The sequence below is a fragment of the Bos taurus genome, chromosome 3, assembly GCF_002263795.3.
Source record: "Bos taurus isolate L1 Dominette 01449 registration number 42190680 breed Hereford chromosome 3, ARS-UCD2.0, whole genome shotgun sequence".
NCBI classification, from domain to species: Eukaryota; Metazoa; Chordata; class Mammalia; order Artiodactyla; family Bovidae; genus Bos; species Bos taurus.
The window spans coordinates 22,722,702-22,749,700 of NC_037330.1; the positions used below are offsets into that span (position 1 = coordinate 22,722,702).

A 26,999-nucleotide genomic window follows, 5' to 3' on the forward strand; every position below is an offset into this window, starting at 1 on the left:
CAGGTGCCATGAGCTTAGTTTTCTGAATGTTGAGTTTTAGGCCAAATTTTTCACTTTCATCAAGAGGCTCTTTAGTTCCTCTTTGCTATCTGCCCTAAGGGTGGTGTCATCTGCCTATCTGAAGTTATTGATATTTCTCCCAGCAATCTTGATTCCAGCTTGTGCTTCATCCAGCCTGTCATTTAGCACGATGTACTCTGCATATAAGTTAAATAAGCAGGGTGACAATCAGCCTTGATGTACTCCTTTCACAATTTGGAACAAGTCTGTTGTTTCAGGCACAGTTCTAACTGTTGCTTACTGACCTGCCTATAGATTTCTCAGGAGGGAGGTCAGGTTGTCTGGTATTCCCATCTCCTGAAGAATTTTCCACAGTTTGTTGTGATCCACACAGTCAAAGACTTTGGTGTAGTCAATAAAGCAGAAGTAGATGTTTTTCTGGAACTCTCTTGCTTTTTTGATGATCCAATGGATGTTGGCAATTTGATCTCTGGTTTCTCCACTTTTCTAAATCCAGCTTGAACATCTGGAATTTCACGGTTCACATTCTGTTGAAGCCTGGCTTGGAGAATTTTGAGCCTTACTTTGCTATCATGTGACATAAGTGCAATTGTGCAACAGACCAATCTAGAGAGCATATTAAAAAGCAGAGATACTACTTTGCCAACAAAGGTCTGTCTAGTCAAAGCTATGGCTTTTCCAGTAGTCATGTATGGATGTGACCATAAAGAAAGCTGAGTGCCGAAGAATTGATGCTTTTGAACTGTGGTGTTGGAGAAGACTCTTGAGAGTCCCTTGGGCTGCAAAAAGATCAAACCAGTCAATCCTAAAGGAAATCAGTCCTGAATATTCATCAGAAGGACTGATGCTGAAGCTGATGCTCCAATACTGTGGCCACCTGATGCGAAGAACTGACTCATTTGAAAAGAACCTGATGCTGGGAAAGATTGAAGGCGGAAGAAGGGGACGATAGAGGATGAGATGGCTGGATGACATCACCGACTCTATGGATCTGAGTTTGTGCAATCTCCGGGAGTTGGTGATGGACAGGGAAGCCTTGCATGCTACAGTCCATGGGGTCAAAAAGAGTTGGACTCGAATTGACTGTACCCTGCCATTATACAGCATTCGGTTGTTGACTCTGGTAGTTATTGGAAATTTTTCTATGTATAGGAGCGCAAAGAGTGTGGAAAGTGGAGAACGTGAGCCCAAGAGAAGCTGGAGTTGTCTTGTGTAGAAGGTCAGGAGAAGGCTTGAAGGGTCGTGGGCTCCGCGTTGTTTCGTCGGACCCCAAGCTCACTAGGGCTTGGTGTCCACAGCCTGGCGTGCCCGACAACAAGACTCAATGTCTCTGGTGCCGGCGAGGCTGGACCAAGATAGAGACATTTGAATCACTTTTCCACAGCAGTTGGAAGGGACGGGGAAATCCATTCGGATTCCAGGACATTACAATAAAACCTTGCAGCAGCTGGTCTCTGTGGTGCAATTGGTTAGCACGTTCAGCTGTTAACTGAAAGGTTGGTGGTTCGAGCCCACCCAGGGACGGATTGGCTTGGACTCCAGCGATGTTATTAACTATTGTTTTTATGCATCTGCAGCGCCTGAAATCTCCACCTACTTCACCTCAGCATGTTCTTTCCTCCCTTCCGGTTTTTATCTGGTGTCCCTGGTCTCTCTGGACGCCTGCCCACACGAGTTCATCTGCCTTGTACATTCCAGGGCAGCTGCCAAAGGATGAAGGCACACGCACACAGGTGGGAATTGGGCGGAATCCCTTACTCAAGATGGGACATCGCAAATTAGGCTCTATGTCACCACGTGGGCTGGCACCCCACTGCCATGGGATCTCACCGACACCTCCACCCTTTCATTTGGGACTGTCACTTTCTTTTTTCTCTTTCTTTTTTTGTTTTCTTTTCTTCCCCACCACAAGTACCATCATCCAGTTTCAGAGCACTCCTTTCATCTTCATTTCCCTTCAGTTCAGCTGTAGATAATCCCCTTTCTTTGCTCTAGCCCCAATTAATGTTAATCTGCCTTCAGCCTCCATGAATGTCTTTTCGATACTTCAGATAAATCGAATAAATCAATATATAGTGCTTTCTGACAGGTTTCTTTCACTTAGTGCAATGTTTTTGAGGTTTATCCAGGCTCTGGCTTAAGTTTGCTTCTTATTACTGAGAATTTCATTGTGTAAATATACCACATTTCATGTACCAGCTGATGGGCATTTGAACTGTTTCCACTTTTTTTTTTTTTTTTTGCTATTATAAATGCTGCTACAAATATTTGTATAATCTCATCTGCACCTATTTCATTTTTTTTCATTTCTCTTGAATAGATTTATAGAAGTGAAATTGCTGAGTTTATAGTAAGCTTGTTTGTAGTAATACTTCCTAAGGCCAACTTGACTTCACACTCCAGGATGTCTGGCTGTGGGTGAGTGAGCACACTACTGTCGTTATCTGGGTCATTAAGACATTTTTCATATAGTTCTTCTGTGAATTCTTGCCACCTTTTCTTAATCTCTTCTGCTTCTGTTAGGTTCAGGCTGTCTCTCTACTTTATTGTGCCCATCTTTGCATGAAATATTCTCTTGGTAGCTCTAATTTTCTTGAAGAGATCTCTAGTCTTTCTGATTCTATCGTTTTACTCTATTTCTTTGCACTGTTCACTTAATCATAATATTGCCTGAATTGCCTGGCCCAGTATCAATGAAGTGTAACTGTTATTATGACATTTTTAATGAAGGAATGTGATACGTATTTCTTTCTCCCACAAAATGTCAGGGCACACAGACACCAAAAATCAAATTTCTTAAATATCTTTGTTGGATCTCACATACCAGTATCATTAAGAAGGGGAGGAGGAAGATGGTGTGGGGTAAGGGGGAAGATTAACTTTTAAAAATGTTTATCTCCATTTCAAGTGGATGTGCTCTTATGCCATTCACAGACCTTTTTAAATATCAGTTTTAACTTTTTCAAAAGTCACTGTTGGTCAAAGTCAAACCAGGCTAATCAGTGTACAAATTGATTGGCAGAACATCGATTAAATATTCAATAGCCTTTATAACCACATATATGCTAATGTGTCTTCTAAAGTCACTGTTGCAGGTATCATTATCAACTCCAAAAGCCCAAAGCCATATTTCCCTGATACCTTGTGGTCACTGTCATCACCTTTAGTCAGTGTATCCTATAAACTGAAGGTCTCTGTATTATTACATGATCTTAGAGGCAGAGATGTATGTCCAATTGGTTTCAGTGCAGGAAGAGACCCTGTTTTTCTGTGAAACAATGGAGCTGAAGAGCACTCTATGTTCCCAATAAGCCATATCAAATTTTTTTTTCCTCAAGAATTGCTGATTATTCTATTGTGGTAACATTTTTATACAGACTATATACTACTTTGTGTGCATGGTAAGTCACTTCAGTCACGTCCAACTCTTTTGATGCTATGGACTGTAGCCCACCAGGCTTCTCTGTCCATAGGATTCTCCAGTCAAGAATACTGGAATGGGTTGCCATATCCTTCTCCAGGGGATCTTCCTGACCCAGGGATTGAACCCATGTCTCCTGCATTGGCAGGTGGTTTCTTTACCACCAGTGCCACCTGGGACTATATACTACTTTGAGTCCTAGTAAGAGAATGGTTTCCATGATACAAGAAACTAGAAGCTAAAACATCACTCTGAAAACTAGCTTTTCCCCACTGAGCAAGTTCTCCCTAGGACTCCAGAAGTTTTTAATAAGCTTGGTGCTTAGTTGCTTACTGTATGGTATATGGGATTAAGGCTATTTTTTCACAGCATTTCAGATAAATTATTGCAATGTGACTTTAAGTCACATAAACCTAACTTTTATTAGGTTTCAATTTTTGAAGTTTAGGAAGAAGTTGGATGACAATTGCTTTTCTGATGTATTCTCGAGTTTCCTCACATAGCAGTGTCATCCCTCAGTTTGTATGGGGGGTTGTGAGGGAGGTGGAGCCCCAATGTTGAAAAGCAACCTGCACATTCCTTCCTTCACTTAGTCATGAATGCTTAGTGGAGCACTTGGTCATTGTGGCCATTTTCAACCTTGTGAAACCACCAGCCTAGCCAATCCCAGCAGAGTTATAGTGGCACACATATCAGGGGAATTTCCTATGGTTTGAACTTACAAACTGATAGGGTAGGATGTAGGTTAGAAGAAGACTGTCTTTCCCAGAGTAATCCATAAGCTCATTCACCTGTTACTTGAATCGTTGGTGGTCCGAGCCCCAAAATGATACTATCCTTGTGAGTTTTTGTTTTTTGACAGATCTCAGGTATTTTCATGTTATGTTTGTGATGCACAGTCTCTGTTAACTACTTCTCTGATCCTCAACCTCTCTCTTTCAATCAGATATGGAAAAATCTTGCTTATACTCCTAAAGGCTCATATTAATTACTAAAGGGTTTGGTGGAAAGAATTATTTTTTAGAAGGGTAAAAATAAGTTCTGGAGTTCCAAGCTCACTGACAATATAACCTTTCTGCCTGAGGCTGAGTCTCTGCAGCTGCTCATTCCTGGAAAGCTGGCGTCAATTCCCTGAAGCCAAATACCAGGGACACATCTCTCATTGAACAGCTTAGGTGTTTTTTTTTTTTTTTTTTTTTTAATTCCTTGAAGCCAGAAGAACACACTTCATGGTCTAAGTAAGACAGTGGTAACAAGGCTCTATTATAAGATTTGGGCTTTGGCTGGGTGATAGGGGGAGGATGGGAGGAAGCAGGGTGTGTTCCATATTGAGGACTGTTAGCTCCAGCAACTCTATGATTGAACTAAAGAAGTAACATCATTTTGTTATGACGAGGATGTTTGGGATTTTGTAGTGCAAACATATCACAGTTGCTTGATGGATGCTGTTTCCTGCTGGGTTCATACATTGTTTAGGATTTTGAGAGTGAGGGATTGATTCATGGAAAAGATTTGATGTTGGGTTAATTTGACTTCCCTTGGCAAGACAGCCAGGCTGCTGCCAACTGGGAACTCACTCATCCTGAAGAGTGAGTCTCCATGATTGAGCTTGAACAAAATAAAAATTCGAAAACTGATACTTAAGTTTAAATGTTCATTCAGTTCAGTTCAGTCACTCAGTCATGTCCGACTCTTTGGAACCCTATAGAGTGCAGCACGCCATTCTTCCCTGTCCATCAACAACTCCCAGAGTTTGCTCAAACTCATGTCCATTGAGTCAGCAATGCCACCCAACCATCTAATTCTCTGTCATCCCCTTCTCCTCCTGCCTTCAATCTTTCCCAGCATCAGGGTCTTTTCCTATGAGTCAGTTCTTCACATCAGGTGGCCGAAGTATTGGAGCTTCAGCTTCAGCATCAGTCCTTCCAATGAATATTCAGGACTGATTTCCTTTAGGATTGACTGGTTTGATCTCCTTGCAGTTCATGGGACTCTCAAGAGTCTTGTCTAACACCACAGTTCAAAAGCATCAATTCTTCGGCACTCAGCTTTCTTTATGGTCCAACACTCACATCCATACATGACTACTGGAAAAGCCATAGCTTTGACTAGACAGACCTTTGTTGGCAAAGTAATATCTCTGCTTTTTAATATGCTGTCTGGGTTTGTTATAGCTTTTCTTCAAGGAGCAAGTGTCTTTTAATTTCATGGCTGCAGTCACCATCTGCAGTGATTTTGGAGCCCAAGAAAATAAAGTCTGTCACTGTTTCCATTGTTTCCCCATCTATTTGCCATCAAGTGATGGGACTGGATGCCATGATCTTTGTTTTTTTAATGTTGAGTTTTAAGTCAGCTTTTTCACTCTCCTCTTTCACTTTCATCAAGAGGTTTTTTAGTTCCTCTTCACTTTCTGCCATAAGGCCACGTGGTGTCATCTGCATATCTGAGGTTATTGATATTTTTCCTAGCAATCTTGATTCCAGCTTGTGCTTCATCCAGCCCATCATTTAGCATGATGTACTCTGCATGTAAGTTAAATAAGCAGGGTGACAATATACAGCCTTGACATACTCCTTTCCCAATTTGGAACCAGTCCTTTGTTCCATTTCCAGTTCTAACTGTTGCTTCTTGACCTGCATACAGATTTCTCAAGAGGCAGGTCAGGTGGTCTGGTATTCCCATCTCTTTCAGAATTTTCCACAGTTTGTTGTGATCCACACAAAGGCTTTAGCATAGTCCATGAAGCAGAAGTAGATAATTTTCTAGAATCTCTGGCTTTTTCTATGATCCAACAGATGTTGGCTAATTGATATCTGGTTCCTCTGCCTTTTCTAAATCCAGCTTGAACAAATGGAAGTTCTCGGTTCGCGTACTATTGAAGCCTGGCTTGGAGAGTTTTGAGCATTACTTTACTAGCGTGTGAGATGAGTGCAATTGTGCGGTAGTTTGAGCATTCTTTGGCATTGCCTTTCTTAGGGATTGGGATGAAAACTGACCTTTTCCAGTCCTGTGGCCACTGCTGAGTTTTCCAAATTTGCTGGCATATTGAATGCAGCACTTTCACAGCATCAACTTTTCAGATATGAAATAGCTCAGCTGGAATTCCATCACTTCCACCAGCTTTGTTTTTAATGATGCTTCTCAAGGCCCACTTGACTTTGCACTCCAGGATGTCTGGCTCTAGGTGAGTGATCACACTATCGTGGTTATCTAGGTCATTAAGATCTTTTTTTTGTATAGTTCTTCTGTGTATTCTTAGGACTTTAAATATTAGATTTTTTCTTCATTTGCAGTCAAAATAAAAGGAGAGGCTGTATTCAAAGGACTTAGTGACTTAGTTTGAGGAACTTAATAACACTAGCTGATCTACTGGTCTCCTCAAATTGCTTCACCGATGCTGGTAGAGGTTGTTTGGTAATATTAAAGACACATTCCTCCACACCAGAAATGCCCTTCATAGTGTCCTTCATGTTGTGTGTATTAGTGGCTCAGTCATGTCTGACTCTTTGCAATTCCATGGACTGTAACTTGCCAGGCTCCTCTGTCCATGGGATCCTCCAGGCAATAATACTGGAGTGGGTTGCCATTCCCTTCTCCAGAGGATCTTCCTTATCCAGGAATCAAACCTGGGTCTCCCACATTGCAGGCAGATTCTTTACTGACTAAGCTACCAGGGAAGTCCTCAACTGGTACTTTGCATAAACCTTGTCTGGAGAGCCCAGGAGAACAAGGATTTAAAAACAGATCTGCCACAGGAAACAGATATATGATAAATTCATGGATAAAATTATGTGCAGTTAAGTATTGTTCCCTCTTTATTCTTTTAGAGGTTGTTTGGTAACAGAGACATACCTCCACACGAGAATGCTCTTCATAGTGTCCTTCATGTTATAAGAGCTTAAAAACAGTAACATGAAGGTGAGCCCCAAATTTTTACTGTGACTCTTTTATTTTTTTGCATACAACATTAGTGTATCTTTTTTCTGAAAAGTCAGAAAATCAGGTGAGTAGAAATAAGCATCTGAATTAGTTCCCTATTACTTCCTATTAACAGGTTACAAAAACAATAGTTTTAAACCACCAGGCTCCTCTGTCCATGAAATTCTCCAGGCAAGGATACTGGAGTGGATAGAGATTCCCTTCTCTTGGGGAACTTCCCGACCCAGGGATCAAACCCTGGTCTCCTGCATTGCAGATGGATCCCTTACCATCTGAGCTACCAGTGAAGCCCAATATATTCATTATCAGAGTTTTGCTGATCAGAAGTTTGGAAAGATGTGACTGGCTTCTCTGCTCACAAAAGTGATCAGCATGTCCTCCCCACCTGAATAGGGTGATATTAACCACGTTGTGCTTCTGACCATTTCTGATGATGTGCTGCCCTCATGGTCTCATGCTCCTCTGGGATCATATTTATTGACCTGAATTCTATAACTCCTGATTTCTTTCAGCCCACCTGAAAGAAAGTAGCTTAGGATAAAGTCTAGAACTGTGGAGCCCTTGAACTGATCTCTGCCATATCTTTCTCCAAGAGGAGAATAGAATAGCAGAGGTCTTCATAAAGATATGACCCACATAAGGGCTGAGATGCTCCAGTGATTGGAGAAGAGGAGAAAACTTAAAAGACAATGGAGGCACTAAAAGCCCAGACTGGGAAAGCAAGGTCCTCTTTGTGTCCCACCTCAGGTGGGTACTTTACTGGAAAAGAGGCATTTCCCCTGGCACAGCACCATGGACAACAAACTTGATCTAATACACTGACTTGTTCTTGTTTCTGCTAGGCTTTGGGGGTCTCCATTCTAGGGTGTTTGTTTAAAGGTAGGGCTTTTTCCTTGCATGAGAATCTTCTTGGAATTTTTATGAAATGCAGTTTCTTGGGCCTTCTCTCCAGATGTTTTTAACAAGCAGCACAATGACCGTAATGTAGGCATTCTTTAGCTGTGCAGCTAGTGCCCAGGGAATGGAACCCTATCTGCTGCATAGTATCTATCACACTTACTCATCCAAGTTTAATGCTGCCGTATCTGTTTTACATGATACATTCTTCTCTATTATACATAAGATCCATATGCTCAAAGAAGGTAATGAGATCACCATGTAAAGCAACTTGGTACACAGTGGAATGGGTATTTGCATCTTTGACGGCTGTTCCTAGGGCTGTGCTTTCATTGCGTTAGCACAGACCTAGGGTAGGATTTGATGGAAACACGGTAGGGAGTAGAGGACATCGGCAAGAGTTAGTGATTCCTGGTAACTAGTATTGATCTATTCGACAAGTATTTACTGAATGTTGTATCTGTCAGGCTCTTGAAGAGCCACTGGGTGAACGAGGCACACAGAGCACCTGCTCTCAGGAAGATGACCTCTAGCACAAGAGCCAGAAGTCTTACAGAGAATCACATATATTTTTTAATGATGACTGTGATGTATTTAATACATCTATGTTCCTTGCTCCCATTTTGTCAGCAGGGATTGAAAACTGAGTGTATATAAATAATCATACTCTGGAACTCTGATAAAAGAATTGTCACAGAAAAGGTATTCTAGATATTTTTAATAGTAGAAATACTGGTGTTGGATGTAATGTCCTCTGAAATTCAGCTGTAGTTGAAACTCAGCTGGACAGTGTATTTCATGCTTTGAACAGAGCAGCTTGTGTCGAAAACATGTGTGGTAGCTCCACAGTCAGTAAGTGACTCCTGAATTTTTAAAAATTTCCTATGCTCTTTGGGAGTCAGTTTCCTCATCAGTAAGGAATTGTTGTTATTCAAATTCTCCAAAGTCCCTTCCTGTTGAGATTTCTCTGAATGCATGAGAGACTGAGATGCATATTAAGTATGACCTGAGAACTACAGCCAAGACCAGGTCTTGTATCTTCTCTGTGTGTCTCCTGTAGGAGCCTAAGTTGAGCCCAAACACTGAAAACACATAAATGAGAGGGGAGATGGAAGAAAGGAAAGCAACAGGTTGGAAGAATGAGAATAACACAAAGAAGGGTATGGAAATGGTGGAGCAGTTGGATGCCAGGAGAGATGAAAAGAAGTACAAGTTGAGTTGAGAAAAATCAAGGGAAAGTGAACAATGTACACAGCATTATCCAAGTCCTCAAGGAGAATCCTGAGCTGAGCAGGGAGGACCGGGAGAGTAACTTCCTCCACAGTGAACTTGTGCACCTAGCGAGGAGATCCACAGATGGATCAGGATTCACTTACACTACTAGGAAGCACCGATTGCAAGAGAAGGAGGCATAGACCTTGAGGCTCTGTCCTGAACCCTGCTGCTTACACCTGGAACTGCCCCCACACTGGATGCCCAGGTAAGTGTGAGCTTAAATGGATAAAGAATATTTGGAAAAGGGCTGGAGATGCCCATTCTTTTCTTAACCAGTTCTTCCCTGAGGTATGGAGGGGCCAGGATAAGGAGACCCTTCCATCTGAAGCATGCTGCTGCTGCTGCTAAGTCACTTCAGTCGTGTCCGACTCTGTGTGACCCCATAGACGGCAGCCTACCAGGCTCCCCCATCCCTGGGATTCTCCAGGCAAGAACATGGAGTGGGTTGCCATTTCCTTCTCCAGTGCATGAAAGTGAAAAGTGAAAGTGAAGTCGCTTAGTCGTGTCCGACTCTTCGAAACCCCTTGGACTGTAGCCCACCAGGCTCCTCCGCCCATGGGATTTTCCAGGTAAGAGTACTGGAGTGGGGTGCCATTGCCTTCTCTGCATCTGAAGCATAGATACTAATAATATTCTGCATGCATACTTTGAAAGGTTTTACACACAATATTTCTTAAATATTTATAAGAACCTATTTTTCCTTACGCTTTGTTAACAACTTGGAGTTCAGATTATCAATAAGGTTTATCTGAAGATATCAAAGTAGTGGGAAGAAGAATACAAGTGGAGCATTTCCACGTAATGTGGGGCTCTTCTCAATTATGGTGTTGAGGCAGCCCACAGGGTAGGAGGGTAAGCTAAGGACATCTCTTCCTAATGGCCTACTTATGACCTTCCTAATGAACCACTGAGAGGAATCACTGAGGAGAGCAGGGTCTTCATCAGAGTCATCAAAGTTCAGTGTCAAAAGGGAGCAGATGATGTAGGGTAGGCACCTCTTTAAGGAAGAAAATTTGCTGCATCCTGGGAGAAAACAGAGCATCTCTGATAGGATATTTGGATAAGTACGTAGCTGAAATGACTAAAGATTCTAAAGACCTATATACAGAAATACAACCACTTTTATTCAGTTAGTGAACAACCACCACTGAGACCCCCTCAGCGCTTGATTAAGTGCCTGGAGTCATGAATACAGAGATGATTAATAGTATTTCAACTTTCCTGGAGCTCTCAGTCCAGTAACCAAGAAGTCATGAGAAGTGTAATGGTGGTGGATTCACTGGGGGAAGTGGTCAGGGCTGCCTAGGGATGACGTCAGTGTTTGTCCAGTTCACCCTTCTTTCTTTTCCAACAACTGGTGACCTACCGTGGCTCAACAACCCTGGTTCTCACCCAGGTTTCAGCCTCAGGATAACTAACACCTGGGATCCATGTTGGTTCAAAGTAGTCAGTCTTGCCAAGGTCTCCAGAGAAAATGCTGACATCTGTCTCTACTGTCTGTGTCTTGGTCAGCAAGAGAAATTAAGAGGCAACTTTAATAAGTCTTATAGATTTATCATTGTCATAACAATCAGGAACAATTTGTCTTCTCTCTGAAAAGGTAATGCCTTTTGGACTTAAAATTCTCACCCCGTTTCAAAGACAATGTAAATATCAGTCATAGTCCTAGAATTGTAGGACTTGGTATTTTATCCTTAAATTTTAGATCAAATAAGTAAAGTTAAAAAAGAGTAAAGCAACTTCACGTTTTTCAGTAAGAATGTATGGAGGTCTGGCACTTTGGTTGATATGTCTTTAGTGTTGTTAGAAACAGAATAGCCTAATGCTCCTTGATTCCCTCCTCTATCCCATCATGTTCTATAAAATATAATATCTCTGCTCATCTAGACAATATGAATCCTAAATTAGCTGAGTTCCATGAAGGCATTTATGGAACCCTGTGGGTAAAGCGTTCTGCAGTTTCCATGGCGGGATACAGAATGAGGATACACATTCCTTACTGAAGGCAGTTCAAGGAGGACTGTTCCCAGTTCAGCCTGGATATCTGTCTGTAGATAGAAAGGGAAGATAAGGATGGGGAACAATAACTCAGCTCAGTGTCCTCAACTCAACGAGGCCCACTGGGCTTCTTTTCAGTTGCCTCTCCCCAGCCACGCTTAGAAACTCTCCAAGTGGTGAACTGGAGCAACTGCAGGGCTTATCTGCTTGTTTTTCATTTCTCAGGTCTCACTCCCTGACCTTTACTGCCTGATGCCCAGTCTCTTGAAAATCTTTGTCTCATCTATTTTGTTCAGTTTGTTGCTGTTTTTTTGTTTTGCTGTTTCAGGTGGGAGAGTCAATCCAGTTTCTGTTAGTTTGTGTTTGTGTGGCATCCCTTTTATAAAATCAGTTGGAAAATATCTATCAAGATCCTGAAAAGACACTTTTACAAAATAAAGAACACAGTCACAAACATGGTGAAACTGTGAACTAAGGACCCTTAGTTCCTTAAGGAACTGTGAACCCTTAACACTTGACCAATAGGGTGTTAATATACAAATATATAAGCAGTTCATACAACTCAACATCAAAAACCCCCAAGCAACCCAATTTAAAAATGGGCAAAAGAACTGAACAGACATTTTCCCAAAGAGAACATGCAGATGGCCAATGGAAAGGAAGCTCAACATCATCTATCATCAGGGAAATGCTAATCAAAACCACAATGAGATATCACCTCATGCTACAGAATGGTTATCATCAAAAAGAACACAAATTACAAATGCTGGTGAGGATGTGGAGAAAAGGGAACCATGGTCACTGTTAGTGGGAACTACCATGCTGCTGCTGCTGCTGCTGCTGCTGCTGCTGCGTCGCTTGAGTCATGTCCGACTCTGTGCGACCTGAGACAGCAGCCCACCAGGCTCCCCCGTCCTTGGGATTCTTAGGCAAGAACACTGGAGTGGGTTGCCATTTCCTTCTCCAATGCATGAAAGTGAAAAGTGAAAGTGAAGTCGCTCAGTCGTGTCCGACTCTTAGCGACCCCATGGCTCCTCAGTCCATGGGATTTTCCAGGCAAGAGTACTGGAGTGGAGTGCCATTGCCTTCTCCAGGGAACTACCATATAACTCAACAATCCCACTGCTGGGTATGTATTTGGAAAAAAAGTCAAAAAACCAAACAGAAACACTAATTTTAAAAGATACATGCAACCCAATGTTCATAGCAACATTATTTACAATTGTCAAGATATGGAGGCAATCTATGTCCATCAACAGAGGAATGGATAAAGAAGATGAGGTATATATAATAAATGGAATAGTTCTCAGCCATAAAAACAATGAAGTTTTGATGTTTCCAACAACATGGATGGACTTGGAGAGTATTATGCTAAGTGAAGTGAGTCAGACATCACTTATATGTGGAATCTACAAAAATATAACAAACTAGTGAATGAAACTAAAAAGAAACAGACTCACAGATATGGAGGACAAACTAGTGCTTCCCAGTGAGGAGAGGGAAGGGGGAGGGGCAAAATAGGGGTAGAGATTAAGAGGTACAAACTACTATGTATAAAATAAGCAACAAGGATATATAAAACAACACTGAAATTATACTCAATATTTTATAATAAGTGGAATATACCCTTTAAATTCTGAATCACTATATTGTACATGTGTATGCTATGCTATGCTAAGTCACTTCAGTCATGTCTGACTCTGTGCGACCCCATAGACGGCAGCCCACCAGGCTCCCCCGTCCCTGGGATTCTCCAGGCAAGAACACTGGAGTGGGTTGCCATTGCCGTCTCCAATGCATGAAAGTGAAAAGTGAAAGTGAGGTCGCTCTTCGAGACCCCATGGACTGCAGCCTACCAGGCTCCTCCGTCCATGGGATTTTCCAGGCAAGAGTACTGGAGTGGGGTGCCACTGCCTTCTCCATACATGTGTAAATTATGTAATAATTTACATCAACTATACTTAAAAAAATACTTTTATTTTAAATGCACCGTACCAGTCCTAAGGACAATGTTTGCTTAACTATATGTTGGGGAATGCAGTCCTCACAGCCCCTTGCCCAAAGGCTGAGGGGATGTTCCTCTGAGGTTTGTTGTGAAAACTATTCCTTTGTGAGTCAACATGCCTCTTTATTTTTTAAAATTAATTTTTATTGGTGTATAGTTGCTTTAATGTGGTTTCTGCTGTATAGGAAAGTCAAATAGTTATACATATATCTCCTCTTTCGTGGACTTCCTTCCTATTTAGGTCACCATAGAGCACTGAGTAGAGTTCTCTGTGCTACATAGTAGGTTCTCTTAGTTATCATTAGTTATGAATTCTCATTAATTATCAGTTATTTTATACATAGTAGTTATATAGGACATGCCTCTTTAAAAGCATGTCACCCTTGATTATTTCTAATCTCCAAAAGGTCCTTCAAAGGAAAGGGTGAACATGACTACAAAGTGGCCCGATGGAAAGTTCCAGCTTTGAAGCTTTTGTGGAGAGTCTCTCAGGAAACACTGCCCCCAGGCTGACTTATGTTCCCTGGAGAGCCAGAGAGAGAAGCCAGACATTTCAAATCCTTAGGTTACAAACCAGGCTCTGAAGGAGGAATAGAGATTCCCAAACCCTCTCTCAGGAACCTCATCTGTTGCTCCAAAAGAGATCCCAGAAATTCCTCCTCTTGGTGGTCTAAAATGATCCTGTGACTTAGTTACTAAGCAGGGGACACAGCACTAGATACCACCATTTGTTGGTTGGGAGTATGGCCATGCCAGTTATAGAGAGAAAAGAAAGTAGGGAAAGTCAGGTGAGATGTTAGAAATATCTGTCCTCCCCAGGATGGAAGAGGCACAGGTCATACAGGTCTCCCTGAGTTCAAAATCTCTGGTGTTTCTGCAGTAAAGGAATAATGTGATCCACTCCCTTTCCAGGGGAAAATGGGAAATGCAACTGCTCTGAAATAAAGTATTCTGGTTGGCTGATTAGGGCCTTAATCCTCATGAACTATGATGGCTGTCAATTCACAGTCTGGCACTGGAAAGGAATACAGCATTTTTATTTCCCAAAGCAACGTAGAAGGGGAGCAGGAACGTTTGTCTTCCAGGAAAATTAATCTAGGAAATGCCCCCAAAAGTACACACAGACTACTGTATATATATATTTAAATGGTCTGTTATTAACCATTAGGGCTTCCCAGGTGGCTTAGTCGATAAAGAATCTGCCTGCAATCCAGGAGACCCAGGTTCAATCCCTGGTTCCGGAAAATCACCTGGAGAAAGAAAAGGCAATGCACTCCAGTATTCTTGGCTGGGAAATCCCACAGACAGAGGAGGCTGATGGGCTATAGTCCATGGGCCTGCAAGAGACGGACACAACTTAGCAAAACTAAACTACCACAATTAACCATTAACTGTCAGGGGAGAGTACAAACTCAGTCCCCCATTACCACAAATTGTGCGTTGGAGTTTCCCAAATTTGGGGAAATCAAAGCGTTCGGCACATCTGGAGCGCAATAGATAAAACTTCACTTTTTGGAAAACCACTTTCCTGATCATGAGATCTTTGACCACCTCCCGCCCCCCTATCCACCCGCCTCCCCTCCCCGCCATGACACTAATGCAAGAAATTGGGTTAGGAACAACAGAGTATGTGTGAAAACTCTCTACTATGTGCTCAATTTACCTGTAAACCTAAAGCTGTCCTGAAAAGTAATGTCATTAATTTTTTAAAAATGTAAGGATGCAACACCTCAAATCAAAGTGTTGATGGCATCCTGTAAGGGCATACTTAATACTAGCTGTTGATGTGCACCAACCTGGAGACTGACCGTGGTAAGTCCCATGCCTGTGCCTTCAGCCTCTGCAGCCTGGTAGTTCTCTGGAATCGGTGTGGAATCATGCAGGTCAGGGTAGTTGCAGGGCTGCAGATAGTGCAGAGACCAGTTGCACCTGATGAGGGCGGGGAGAAACCATCCTGGGGCCAAATAGTGAAGATCCAGGAACTACTGAGTTTCAGCAGCTGCCCGCCTGTGTCTACAGAGCAAAGGACAGTGAGAACGGGAACTGAGAGCTACCTCTTGAGGTTGCTGCCTGGAGCATACAGGCAGCAGGGGAGGCTTTGGTCAGTTTTGAGACTTGGAAGCAGGAAAATGAGTTGAAGTAAGACTAGAACGTTCCATGGTGGCTTCAACCACCAGTTTTCCCAATTAACAGTCATGCTCGTGTACGGTACTCACAGAGCAGGATTATAAAATCTTATGCTGTTAACATGGGGTGAGAACGAGCTCCCCAAGCCCTCCCTCCTGTGCTGAAAACACAAACAACACAGCGCTGAGTCTTAACAAGCGGATGTCTGGGCGCTGACACCAGCGAGCAGCCCTCGACGTCCCAAAGCCGGGCGCACGGCCCTGGCTGCCTGCTTCTCGCCCAGGTGACAGGCGACGACACAGCCTCTCTGGCTGGAGTCAGCTACGTGCCCCTCTTACTCGTGCATCCCCCTCTGCAGAATGGGAGGATGTGAAAGGCTTTCAAGCGTGGCCGCTGTTCAAAACTTCAAAACTGGCCGCTGAAGCATATAAACGTCGGGAGAATGGAAACGTCTAGAGGGCAGCCCGTGGGCGCTGAGCTCCCCTTTCGAAACCGAGAGGGTGCCGCCGTCTTGGGGACGCGGGTGGGCGGGGATGGGGTGAACCCTGAAAGCTGAGGAGAAGGAAGGTTAGGAAGGAAACAGCCCAGAAGAAACACTGTCAGCTGCTCACATCCGACCACACCCCACTGGGCGCCAGCGGCGTGGGTGCTCGCGGTGAGATGTGCGGGGCCGCTGTCGCTTTGGCTTCGATCGGGTTCCCAACACAGAGAGGACGTTCTGTCCCCGAACGAAGCTGGCAGTGCCCCCCGATTTTACTACCCTTGGACCTGGGGTCCCAGGAAGCGGACATCCCACGAAGTCCGAAGGGCTCTTCTGGGGATGTTTAGCGCTCCTAGGGCAGCGGGAAGAGGACAACTGCAAAAAGAAAAGGAACTTTTTTTCTGGCGAGAATTTTACTTCTGGATAGAAAACTCTAGAAATGCCGGCAGAGGAGGCCCAAAAAGCCCTTCCCTGTTGTTCCCCTCGAATAGGTTTCGTCTCATTCCACGGAGTCCAAACCTGAAGAGACGGCTGCAGGCCGGCGAGGCAGGCGCCCCCTGGCGTTGTGGAGGAAGCTGCTCGGGGCGGGGTGATGAGAGCGCCGGGCGGGAGGCGGGTCCTGGGCCGGCGCGGCTGCGCCAGCCCTGGCTCAGCGGCGGGAATACAGGGCCGCTGGCGGTTCCATGGTGTAATGGTGAGCACTCTGGACTCTGAATCCAGCGATCCGAGTTCGAATCTCGGTGGGACCTTTCTCTTTAGGCTGAGCTAAGTGTCTTTTACGCGCTTAGCCCGAACTCAGTCTCCTAGTGAAAGCGAACTCGCGCCTCAGATGCGCGCTGAGTGAGTGGACCTACTCTCCCGCCCCAGCGTCCCCCTCCCTCCTGCTCTCGGGACCAGAACTTCTGGGTCCAGCGAAAGAGGCCACGTGTCCCCCGTGCTCTGCAGCCTCCCCCTCAGCAGCCGAGGTCCCGGAAACCTATTATTCGAGCTGTGTAGGTCCGTGATCCTCGGAGAGGTGGCGGGCAGGTGGGGGTTGAGCCCGGGGCGTTCCCGATGGACCTAAACGCTCTGCTCATCGCTGGCCATCGGAGGCCCGGCCCCGCCAAGAGGCGCAACGACCGAGCCATTGCCACCTCCACCCCATCGGGTCACCTTGGGTCTCCGGGGTGAAAGGCAGAAGCTGAGCCCACTAAGGGGGCTTCTCACCGCACGTCTTGTCCCTGTGAATAAATGGTCGCGGGGGCTATGTCTTTGATCAGCCAGGTTGACAGCTTTCCGGTGAGAAGAACTGTATTTTAATCCATGTGCCCAATTCTATTTCGCGTTTTAATTGATCCTATAAAACTCTGATGCTGGGAAGGATTGGGGGCAAGAGGAGAAGGGGACGACAGAGGATGAGATGGCTGGATGGCATCACTGACTCGATGGACGTGAGTCTGAGTGAACTCCGGGAGTTGGTGATGGACAGGGAGGCCTGGCGTGCTGCGATTCACGGGGTCGCAAGGAGTCGGACACGACTGAGCGACTGATCTGATCTGATCTGATTTCAATTTATTTCGATTTATTCGATTTTTTTTTCAGAATTTCTCTCCCCTAAGTCTCCGCTGGACACGAAAAGCCGCTGCCAGGCTAAGATTTGAACTGACTCCAGGAAATCTAGTCCTTTCCTCCCAAGTTCAGGCAGAAAGAAGAGCCAGGGCCGCGGATCCAGCGTCTCTGGAGACCAAGGGTCCCTTATCCAACTTCATCCTGGCCTTTATAGTCAAGGCTAGATTATAGTGAATATACCTTATTTAGTTAGATTTAAGTTGGAAGCTACATCCAATTATAGTTATAAAATTAAAATAAAGCAACAACTTATGTATACCTCAGGACAACAAACCCCAAAATTGCTTTCCCCAGTATCGTTGTTGAGGACGACAGAGGATGAGATGGTTGGATGGCATCACCGACTCGGTGGACATGAGTTTGAGCAAGCTCCGGGAGTTGGTGATGGACAGGGAAGCCTGGGGAGCTGCAGTCCATGGGGTCGCAAAGAGATACAACTGAGTGACTGACCTACAGGACTGAGCGGTATTCAGCGAATGAATACCGTTGATAGCGGTATTTTTGCTATTATGTATTGTTTTGTCTATGCAATGTGAAAAAAAGTGAAGGACTTTCTGGAATATCCTATTTCTATTACTCCCAGTAGTACCCTTAAAAACAAAAATACTTGGTGTTAGAGAAAGAGATTCACTTAAAAGATAGATATTCAATAAAAACCCTGTAGTTCCGAATTGGAATTGGGTGTTTGTGAATCTTTGTGAATTCATAAATACATACAAATACATTCAATACATACAAACACATTCCTTGGGGCTAGAGGAAAGAGCGGGAATTGTCTGCAGCGGGGCTGGAGGGAATGGAAGATGACAGTAGTGTTCTGAAACTGGATTATGGTACCTGCGATGGGGCAAGAAAAGAAAGAGAAGGAAGGAAGAAAGTGATAGTTCCACAAGAAAGGGTGGAGGCATCGTGAGACCTAGCATTGCTGTGCCCCTGCAGGTGGTGACATAGCGCCTAATCTGCGAAGTCATAGCTTGAGTAAGGTGTTCCCCCTCCCCCCACCCCCCAACCCCTGGTGCGTGTGTCTTCATCCACTGGCAACTGTCCTGGCAGGTTCAAGGCAGATGGCCTTAGTGAGGGCAGGCCTCAGGGTGGTGCAGAGAGATCAACGGCACCAGGTAAAAACCAGGAGGAAGGAGCACAAGAGGAAATCTACAGCCTGGGGATTGCAGGTGCTGGGGGACGAAGTCAAAGAGCAGATGCATAAAACTAACGGCTGAGACATCGCTAGATTCAAAGCCGAGTTCGTCCCTGGGTGGGCTTGAACCACCAACCTTTCGGTTAACAGCCGAACGCGCTAACCGATTGCGCCACAGAGACCAACTGCTACAAGGACCTCCTGTAACATCCTGCAATGAGAATGGATTTCCCCGGTCCCTTCCAACCGCCGCGAAAAAAAGATTCAAACGTCTCTATTTTGGCCCAACCTCGCCGGCACCAGAGACACTGAGTCTGGGCGCCGAGCATGCCAGGCGGCGGACCCGAAACCCGAGTGAGCTGGGGCTCGGACGAAACAACGCGGAGCCCACAGCCGTCCTCGCCTCCTCCTGGCCGCCTCCAAAGCTGCCCGCTACCCGATACAACTGGAGCTTCTCTCGGGCTCAAGTCCTCCACTTCCCACTCGTGATCGGCCTCACCGGTCGCACTCACGGCACTTGCCCCAGGGCCCTGGAGGTCGCAAGGGGCAAGAACAGCAACTGGCTGTGTCCCCACTGCACTGCCCCTTCTCGGCGCCTCCAGAGAATAAACCACGGGGCACGACCTGGAATTGGCTCACCATGCCCGGAACGGGGCCTGGCACCCAGCAGTCGCCCAAGAAATGCTGGGCGGTGGATGCATTCCGTCTCAGCGGCTGGGAGCGGTCGGTAGACCGAGAATTCTTATGACTCCTGCAAATTTTCAGTACTAGAGAAACCTAGATTTTTCAGGTCAGTCGTTTTCAAAACCTTCTTTCTAGCACGTGATTTTAGGAACAGATTAAAGTTCTAGAAAGTCCAAGATGGCACCACCTGGACCGGCTCTGAGCTCCCCACCCAAGACGGTTCCGCGCCTCGTTGCTTGGGTCTGAATTCGTATCCTAACAAAGAACGGGCTTCTCTTGCCTGATCACCGCCAGCAACATCGTGTGGGTCCACCTTTTGGACTTGGTGGCTTGTCCCTTACTGCCCACCTAACAGGTGGGATGGCGAGGCGGACATCGCGCCAGAGAACTCAAGCTCTGAAGCAGCCCAGACCCCGCCCGAAGCCCCAAGACCTGGTCAGCTTACCCTTCAGCTTCGGCCTCGCTAGGGCTGCAGGTGCCCCCCGGAGGAGGATGCCTGCTGCTGCTGCTAAGTCGCTTCAGTCGTGTCCGACTCTGTGAGACCACATAGACGGCAGCCCATCAGGCTCCCCCGTCCCTGGGATTCTTCAGGCAAGAACACTGGAGTGGGTTGCCATTTCCTTCTCCAATGCATGAGAGTGAAAAGTGAAAGTGAAGTCGCTCAGTCGTGTCCGACTCTTCGCGACCCCAGGGACTGCAGCCTACCAGGCTCCTCCGCCCTTGGGATATTTCCAGGCAAGAATACTGGAGTGGGGTGCCATTGCCTTCGCCTGCCGCACCGTAAATAACCTCCGCTGTCTAATGGGGGCATTTGGCTGAGCTGATAGGAATCCGCCCTTTTCTGGCCTCAAGGGTCCTGGAGGGGTCGCCCTAATCCTGCCGATTGAATTTGCTTGCAAAGAGAGAGGCTCCCCGCCTATCTCCATTTCTCTGGCCTAGGCTGTGCATACTGGTCCAAGACTCAGGGGTTACTGGTAACCCAAAACAGGTAACCTCCTGTCTGTCTTTCTCTTTGCAGATAGGTGCTCCTGTACATATAAAATTCCCCAATAACCCTGCACACAAGGAAACTACCACAGTCAACAACTGAATTCTGCATAATGGGTACACTACAGGCAAAAATCAGCTGTGTTTCTATGCAATAGGAGTGAACAATCTGGAAAGGAAATTAAGAAAACAATTCCACTTATAATATCACTTAATTATTTATTAAGGGAAGTGAAAGACTTGAACGCTGAAAACTGCGAAACATAGCTGCAAGAAATTAAAGAACCCCTAAGGAAATGGAAAGACAGCCTCCATGGATTGGAAGATTCAGTGTAGTTGAGATGCCAGTACTACTCGAAGTGATCTGCAGAGTCAGTGCAATTCCAATCAAAAATAATCCTCAAATGGGACCTAATTAAACTTAAAAGCTTCTGCACATCAAAGGAAACTATTAGCAAGGTGAAAAGACAGCCTTCAGAATGGGAGAAAATAATAGCAAATGAAGCAACCGACAAACAACTAATCTCAAAAATATACAAGCAACTCCTACAGCTCAACTCCAGAAAAATAAATGACCCAATCAAAAAATGGGCCAAAGATCTAAATAGACATTTCTCCAAAGAAGACATACAGATGGCTAACAAACACATGAAAAGATGCTCAGCATCACTCATTATCAGAGAAATGCAAATCAAAACCACTATGAGATACCATTTCACACCAGTCAGAATGGCTGCGATCCAAAAGTCTACAAATAATAAATGCTGGAGAGGGTGTGGAGAAAAGGGAACCCTCTTACACTGTTAGTGGGAATGCAAACTAGTACAGCCACTATGGAGAACAGTGTGGAGATTCCTTAAAAAACTGGAAATAGAACTGCCTTATGATCCAGCAATCCCACTGCTGGGCATACACACTGAGGAAACCAGAAGGGAAAGAGACACATGTACCCTGTTTATAATAGCCAGGACATGGAAGCAACCTAGATGTCCATCAGCAGATGAATGGATAAGAAAGCTGTGGTACATATACACAATGGAGTATTACTCAGCCATTAAAAAGAATACATTTGAATCAGTTCTAATGAGGTGGATGAAACTGGAGCCTATTATACAGAGTGAAGTAAGCCAGAAGGACAAACACCAATACAGTATACTAACGCATATATATGGAATTTAGAAAGATGGTAACGATAACCCTGTATACGAGACAGCAAAAGAGACACTGAAGTATAGAACAGGCTTATGGACTCTGTGGGAGAGGGAGAGGGTGGGAGGATTTGGGAGGATGGCATTGAAGCATGTGAAATGTCATGTGTGAGGCGAGATGCCAGTCCGGGTTCGATGCGCGGTGTTGGATGCTTGGGGCTGGTGCACTGGGACGGCCCGGAGGGGTGGTGTGGGGAGGGAGGAGGGAGGAGGGTTCAGGATGGGTTCTTAAATTTGTAAGGAATATATTAAATTAAAAAAAAAAAATCCTCTGCATTTTCTAAATGGTCCTTGATGGGCTCGATAAAGGACAGAAATGGTATGGACCTAACAGAAGCAGAAGATATTAAGAAGAGGTGGCAAGACTGCACAGAAGAACTGTACAAAACAGATCTTCACGACCCAGATAATCATAATGGTGTGATCGCTCACCTAGAGCCAGACATCCTGGAATGTGAAGTCAAGTGGGCCTTAGAAAGCATCACTACGAACAAAGCCAGTGGAGGTGATGGAATTCCAGTGGAGCTCTTTCAAATCCTGAAAGATGATGCTGTGAAAGTGCTGCACTCAATATGCCAGCAAATCTGGAAAACTCAGCAGTGGCCACAGGACTGGAAAAGGTCAGCTTTCATTCCAATCCCAAAGAAAGGCAATGCCAAAGAATGTTCAAACTACCGTGCAATTGTACTCATCTCACACAGTAGTAAAGTAATGCTCAAAATTCTCCAAGCCAGGCTTCAGCAATACGTGAACCATGAACTTCCAGATGTTCAAACTGGTTTTAGAAAAGGCAGAGGAACCAGAGATCAACCTGCCAACATCCGCTGGATCATGGAAAAAGCAAGAGAGTTCCAGAAAAACGTCTATTTCTGCTTTATTGACTATGCCAAAGCCTTTGACTGTGTGGATCACAAGAAACTGTGGAAAATTCTGAAAGAGATGGGAATACCAGACCACCTGATCTGCCTCTTGAGAAATCTGTATGCAGGTCAGGAAGCAACAGTTAGAACTGGACATGGAACAACAGACTGGTTCCAAATAGGAAAAGGAGTATGTCAAGACTGTATATTGTCACTCTGCTTATTCAACTTCTATGCAGAGTACACCATGAGAAACGCTGGACTGGAAGAAGTACAAGCTGGAATCAAGATTGCCGGGAGAAATATCAATAACCTCAGACATGTAGATGACACCACCTTTATGGCAGAAAGTGAAGAGGAACTCAAAAGCCTCTTGATGAAAGTGAAAGAGAGTGAAAAAGTTGGCTTAAAGCTCAACATTCAGAAAACGAAGATCATGGCATCACTTCATGGGAAATAGATGGGGAAACAGTGGAAACAGTGTCAGACTCTATTTTTGGGGGCTCCAAAATCACTGCAGATGGTAACTGCAGCCATAAAATTAAAAGACACTTACTTCTTGGAAGGAAAGTTATGACTAACCTAGATAGCATATTGAAAAGCAGAGACATTACTTTGCCAACAAAGGTCCGTCTAGTCAAGGCTATGGTTTTTCCAGTGGTCATGTATGGGTGTGAGAGTTGGACTGTGAAGAAGGCTGAGTGCCGAAAAATTGATGGGTTTGAACTGTGGTGTTGGAGAAGACTCTTGAGAGTCCCTTGGACTGCAGGGAGGTCCAACCAGTCCATCCTAAAGGAGATCAGTCCTGGGTATTCTTTGGAAGGAATGATGCTAAAGCTGAAACTCCAATACTTTGGCTACCTCATGTGAAGAGTTGACTCATTGGAAAAGACTCTGATGCTGGGAGGGATTGGGGGCAGGAGGAGAAGGGGACGACAGAAGATGAGATGGCTGGATGGCATCACCGACTCGATGGACGTGAGTCTGAGTGAACTCTGGGAGGTGGTGATGGACAGGGAGGCCTGGCATGCTACAATTCATAGGATCGCAAAGAGGTGGACACGACTGAGTGACTGAACTGAAGTGAATCCCCTGCAATACAGTTCATTTCAGACATTGTCGATTTCATCTCTTAAAGTTAGACTGGGTCTTTGTTTATGTTTGCATGTGTCTACTTAACTGTTTGAACTTATGTAATGTTGTTGTTGTTCAGTCCCTCAGGCATTGCCGACTCTTGGTGACCCCATGGGCTTCAGCTCATCAGGCTTCCCTACCCTTCATTAACTCCTGGAGTTTGCTCAAACTCATGTCCATTGAGTCAGTGATACCATCTCATCCTCTGTCGCCCCCTTCTCCTCCTGCCCTTAATCCTTCCCAGCATCAGGGTCTTTTCTAATGAGTCTGCTCTTCACATTAGGTGACCAAAATATTGCAACTTCAGCTTCAGCATCAGTCCTTCCAATGAATGTTCAGGGTTGATTTCCTTTAGGACTGACTGGTTTGATCTCCTTACAGTCCAAGGGATTCTCAAGAGTCTTCTCCAGCACTACAGTTCAAAAGCATCTTCAGCTCTCAATCTTCTTTATGGTCCAACCCTCACATCTGTATTTGACTACTGGAAAAAACAGGCTTCCCTGGTGGCTCAGATGGTAAAAAAATCCACCTGCAACGTGGGAGACGTGGGTTCGATCCCTGAGTTGGGAAGATTCCCTGAAGGAGGGCATGGCAACCCACTCCAGTTTTCTTGCCTGGAGAATCCCCACGGACAGAAGAGCCTGGAGGACTATGCACAGTCCATGGGGTCTGTAGAGTCGGGGACAACTAAGCGCACAGCACAGGAAAAAACATAACTTTGACTAGAATATAGTTGGAATAAAAGTTTAAATGTCCTTCCCTGGTTATTCTGACATCTGTGTCAGCTCTTGGTCACTCATAAATGATCAATGTGTCCCTGCATTGTGAGTCATTTCCCTTCCTCTTTGGATATCTAAAAATCTGATGGAATGTCAGACATTGTAAATGTTATCTTGTTGGGTGCTGGATAGTTTTGTGTTCCTATAAATGTTGAGTCTTGTTCAGGGTTGCTCTTAAGTTATTTGCAAACAGTTTGATGGTTTCAGGTCTTGCTTTTATGATTTGCTAAATGGTCTGGAGCAGCTGAACACTCAGTCTAAGGCTAACAAGTTCCTGCTACTGAGGTAAGACTTCCTTGAGTACTCCACTCCACGATTTCCTTAATTACAGGAGTATTATTATTATTTTCTAGTCTACCTGTGAGGCCAAGCATGACTGTGAGTGCCAGGCTCTCTGTTTTCTCTGACCCTATCAAAGATTTCCCCCTGACTTTGGGGAATTTTGTCCCAGGGCTGCACTGATCAGTACTTTGCTGCCCATTGGAGGAGTCTCCTTTGCAGGGCTCCCCTGCTTACCTTCAGCATCTCTCTCCTCCCTGGGAGTTTGTCCTATGCACTCTAGCTCCTTTGGCATCCAGGAACTTGTGTCCTGAGCTCAGCAAGGTCCTCTGAGCTAATTTTCAGTTTGCTCCTGGTGCCTCGCTTGGGAACTCTCCATGCAATAAGTTGGAGCCATTGTTTCCCATCTCTCAGGGATCACTCCCTGTCCTTCACCTGATGCCAAGTCTCCTGAAAAATCTTTGTTTAATGTCCCCAGTCTGACTTTGTTGTTTCGGCAGTTAAGTAAACTTAGTTTCTATTAATTGTATATGGGTGTGGGGACCCTATGAACTCAAGATGTGAGAAAACCATTAAGATTCTAAAAAGAGTTAGTTATACATGGTACAGAACACAGGTTCCCACTAAAATCTTTTGAGATCTGCTGCTGCTGCTAAGCTACTTCAGTCGTGTCCGACTCTGCGCGACCCCATAAACGGCAGCCCACCAGCCTCCCCCGTCCCTGGGATTCTCCAGGCAAGAATACTGGAGTGGGTTGCCATTTCCTTCTCCAATTCAGGAAAGTGAAAAGTGAAAGTGAAGTCGCTCAGTCGTGTCTGACTCCTAGCGACCCCATGGACTGCAGCCTCCCAGGCTCCTCTGTCCATGGGATTTTCCAGGCAAGAGTACTGTAATGGGGTGCCATTGCCTTCTCCTTTGAGGTCTGCATTGGTCAAACAACAAAAGACTTCACACAAAGGATCACGACTAGCAAACATCTTGCAAAGCAATCGGACATCATTGAGTGAGTGAACAATAACTCCAAGTATCTCAATAGAAGTTTTGTCTGAGGTGTCTCAAAAGTAATCACACACCTTCATCCAATTTCTTAAAGATAACTTACAACTTTTGGCACCAATGGGGAGAAAAATAGTTGCAATCTTACCTACTACAACAGAGAACCTATTTTTTTTTTAAACACACATTTTTGGAGTTTAATTTTATTCCCACCCTAGCCTACCCGTCTTTTCCAACTCTGCTGCTGCTAACTCATTTCACTTGTGTCCGACCACCGCGATCCCATAGATGTCAGCTCAACAGGTTCCCCCGTTTTTGCGGTTGCATATACTGAAAAAACCCGTGTGTGGTTTCTGGATCAAGAAGATTTTTCAGAAAAGAAAATAACCTATTTCAGGGTCCAGTATGATTTAGTAACTAAACCACCAACAAGAAAAGATACTTAAGTCTGCAGTTTTTACTTAGTTATCAGGGGAAAGCGCGCACGCAGTCCCCCACTACCACAAATTACGCAGTCGAGTTTCCCCTATTTGAGGAAATCGCAGAGGTCAACACACCCGGAGTGCAATGGGTGAGCCTCGCCCTGGGAGAACCACCTTCTTGATCATGGTATCTCCTCTGCCAGGTAAGTATGAGTTGGTTTTCCCACTGCTCCCCGCACAGCCTTAGACAGCTTCACTGTACACACACGCTGACTTTGCCGTTTTCCCGCAATTCTTCCATTATCCTCCGCACCCTCTCTTTTCCACACCTCTCAGGCCCTCCAAATAACTCTTGTAAAATAAATCCAACAAAATCTCAGGAAAATTTCCGTAACCGGGGAAGTGGCTCGCCTGGAACAGTACCACTTCGCTGCAAAATTTACATAAACCAACCCCATTCAAGACTTCTAAGGCGGCGCCTCTCCTTCAACCCAAGCCCCGCCTCACCCTGTCGCGATGACCAATGGCGAGTGCCCTGTGACGAGGAAGTGACGTCATGAGTTCATCTACCTTAGCAATCCACCTACTTAGAACGATAGACGAGACCTCGGACTTTGGTGGTTCAGACTGTAAAACGTCTGCCCACAGTACGGGAAACCCAAGTTCGATTCCTGGGTCGGGAAGATCCCCTGAAGAAGGAAATAATAACCCCCTCCAGTACGCTTGCTTGGAAAATCCTA

At 45.0% G+C, this 26,999-nt stretch overlaps 1 protein-coding gene and 4 non-coding genes across 5 annotated transcripts; 2 read left to right on the forward strand and 3 right to left on the reverse strand.

The window, feature by feature from the left end:
* Nucleotides 1-1,471: 1,471 nt before the first annotated feature.
* Nucleotides 1,472-1,545, forward strand: TRNAN-GUU (transfer RNA asparagine (anticodon GUU)). The gene has a single exon. It is a non-coding gene; the product is annotated as a tRNA-Asn (tRNA).
* Nucleotides 1,546-10,656: 9,111 nt separating this feature from the next.
* On the reverse strand, nucleotides 10,657-17,291 carry LOC107132286 (uncharacterized). Its single transcript, XM_059885313.1, has 4 exons — nucleotides 17,154-17,291; nucleotides 16,295-16,917; nucleotides 15,365-15,485; nucleotides 10,657-14,893 (listed from the first exon to the last, which is right to left on the reverse strand). The coding sequence occupies exons 1-4, from the start codon at nucleotides 17,289-17,291 to the stop codon at nucleotides 14,879-14,881; spliced, it is 897 nt and encodes a 298-aa protein (XP_059741296.1). The 3' UTR covers nucleotides 10,657-14,878.
* Nucleotides 16,842-16,913, forward strand: TRNAQ-CUG (transfer RNA glutamine (anticodon CUG)). The gene has a single exon. It is a non-coding gene; the product is annotated as a tRNA-Gln (tRNA).
* Nucleotides 17,292-19,018: 1,727 nt separating the features above from the next.
* On the reverse strand, nucleotides 19,019-19,092 carry TRNAN-GUU (transfer RNA asparagine (anticodon GUU)). The gene has a single exon. It is a non-coding gene; the product is annotated as a tRNA-Asn (tRNA).
* A 7,214-nt stretch (nucleotides 19,093-26,306) lies between these two features.
* Nucleotides 26,307-26,470, reverse strand: LOC112446131 (U1 spliceosomal RNA). The gene has a single exon (XR_003034202.1). It is a non-coding gene; the product is annotated as a U1 spliceosomal RNA (small nuclear RNA).
* Nucleotides 26,471-26,999: the final 529 nt, after the last annotated feature.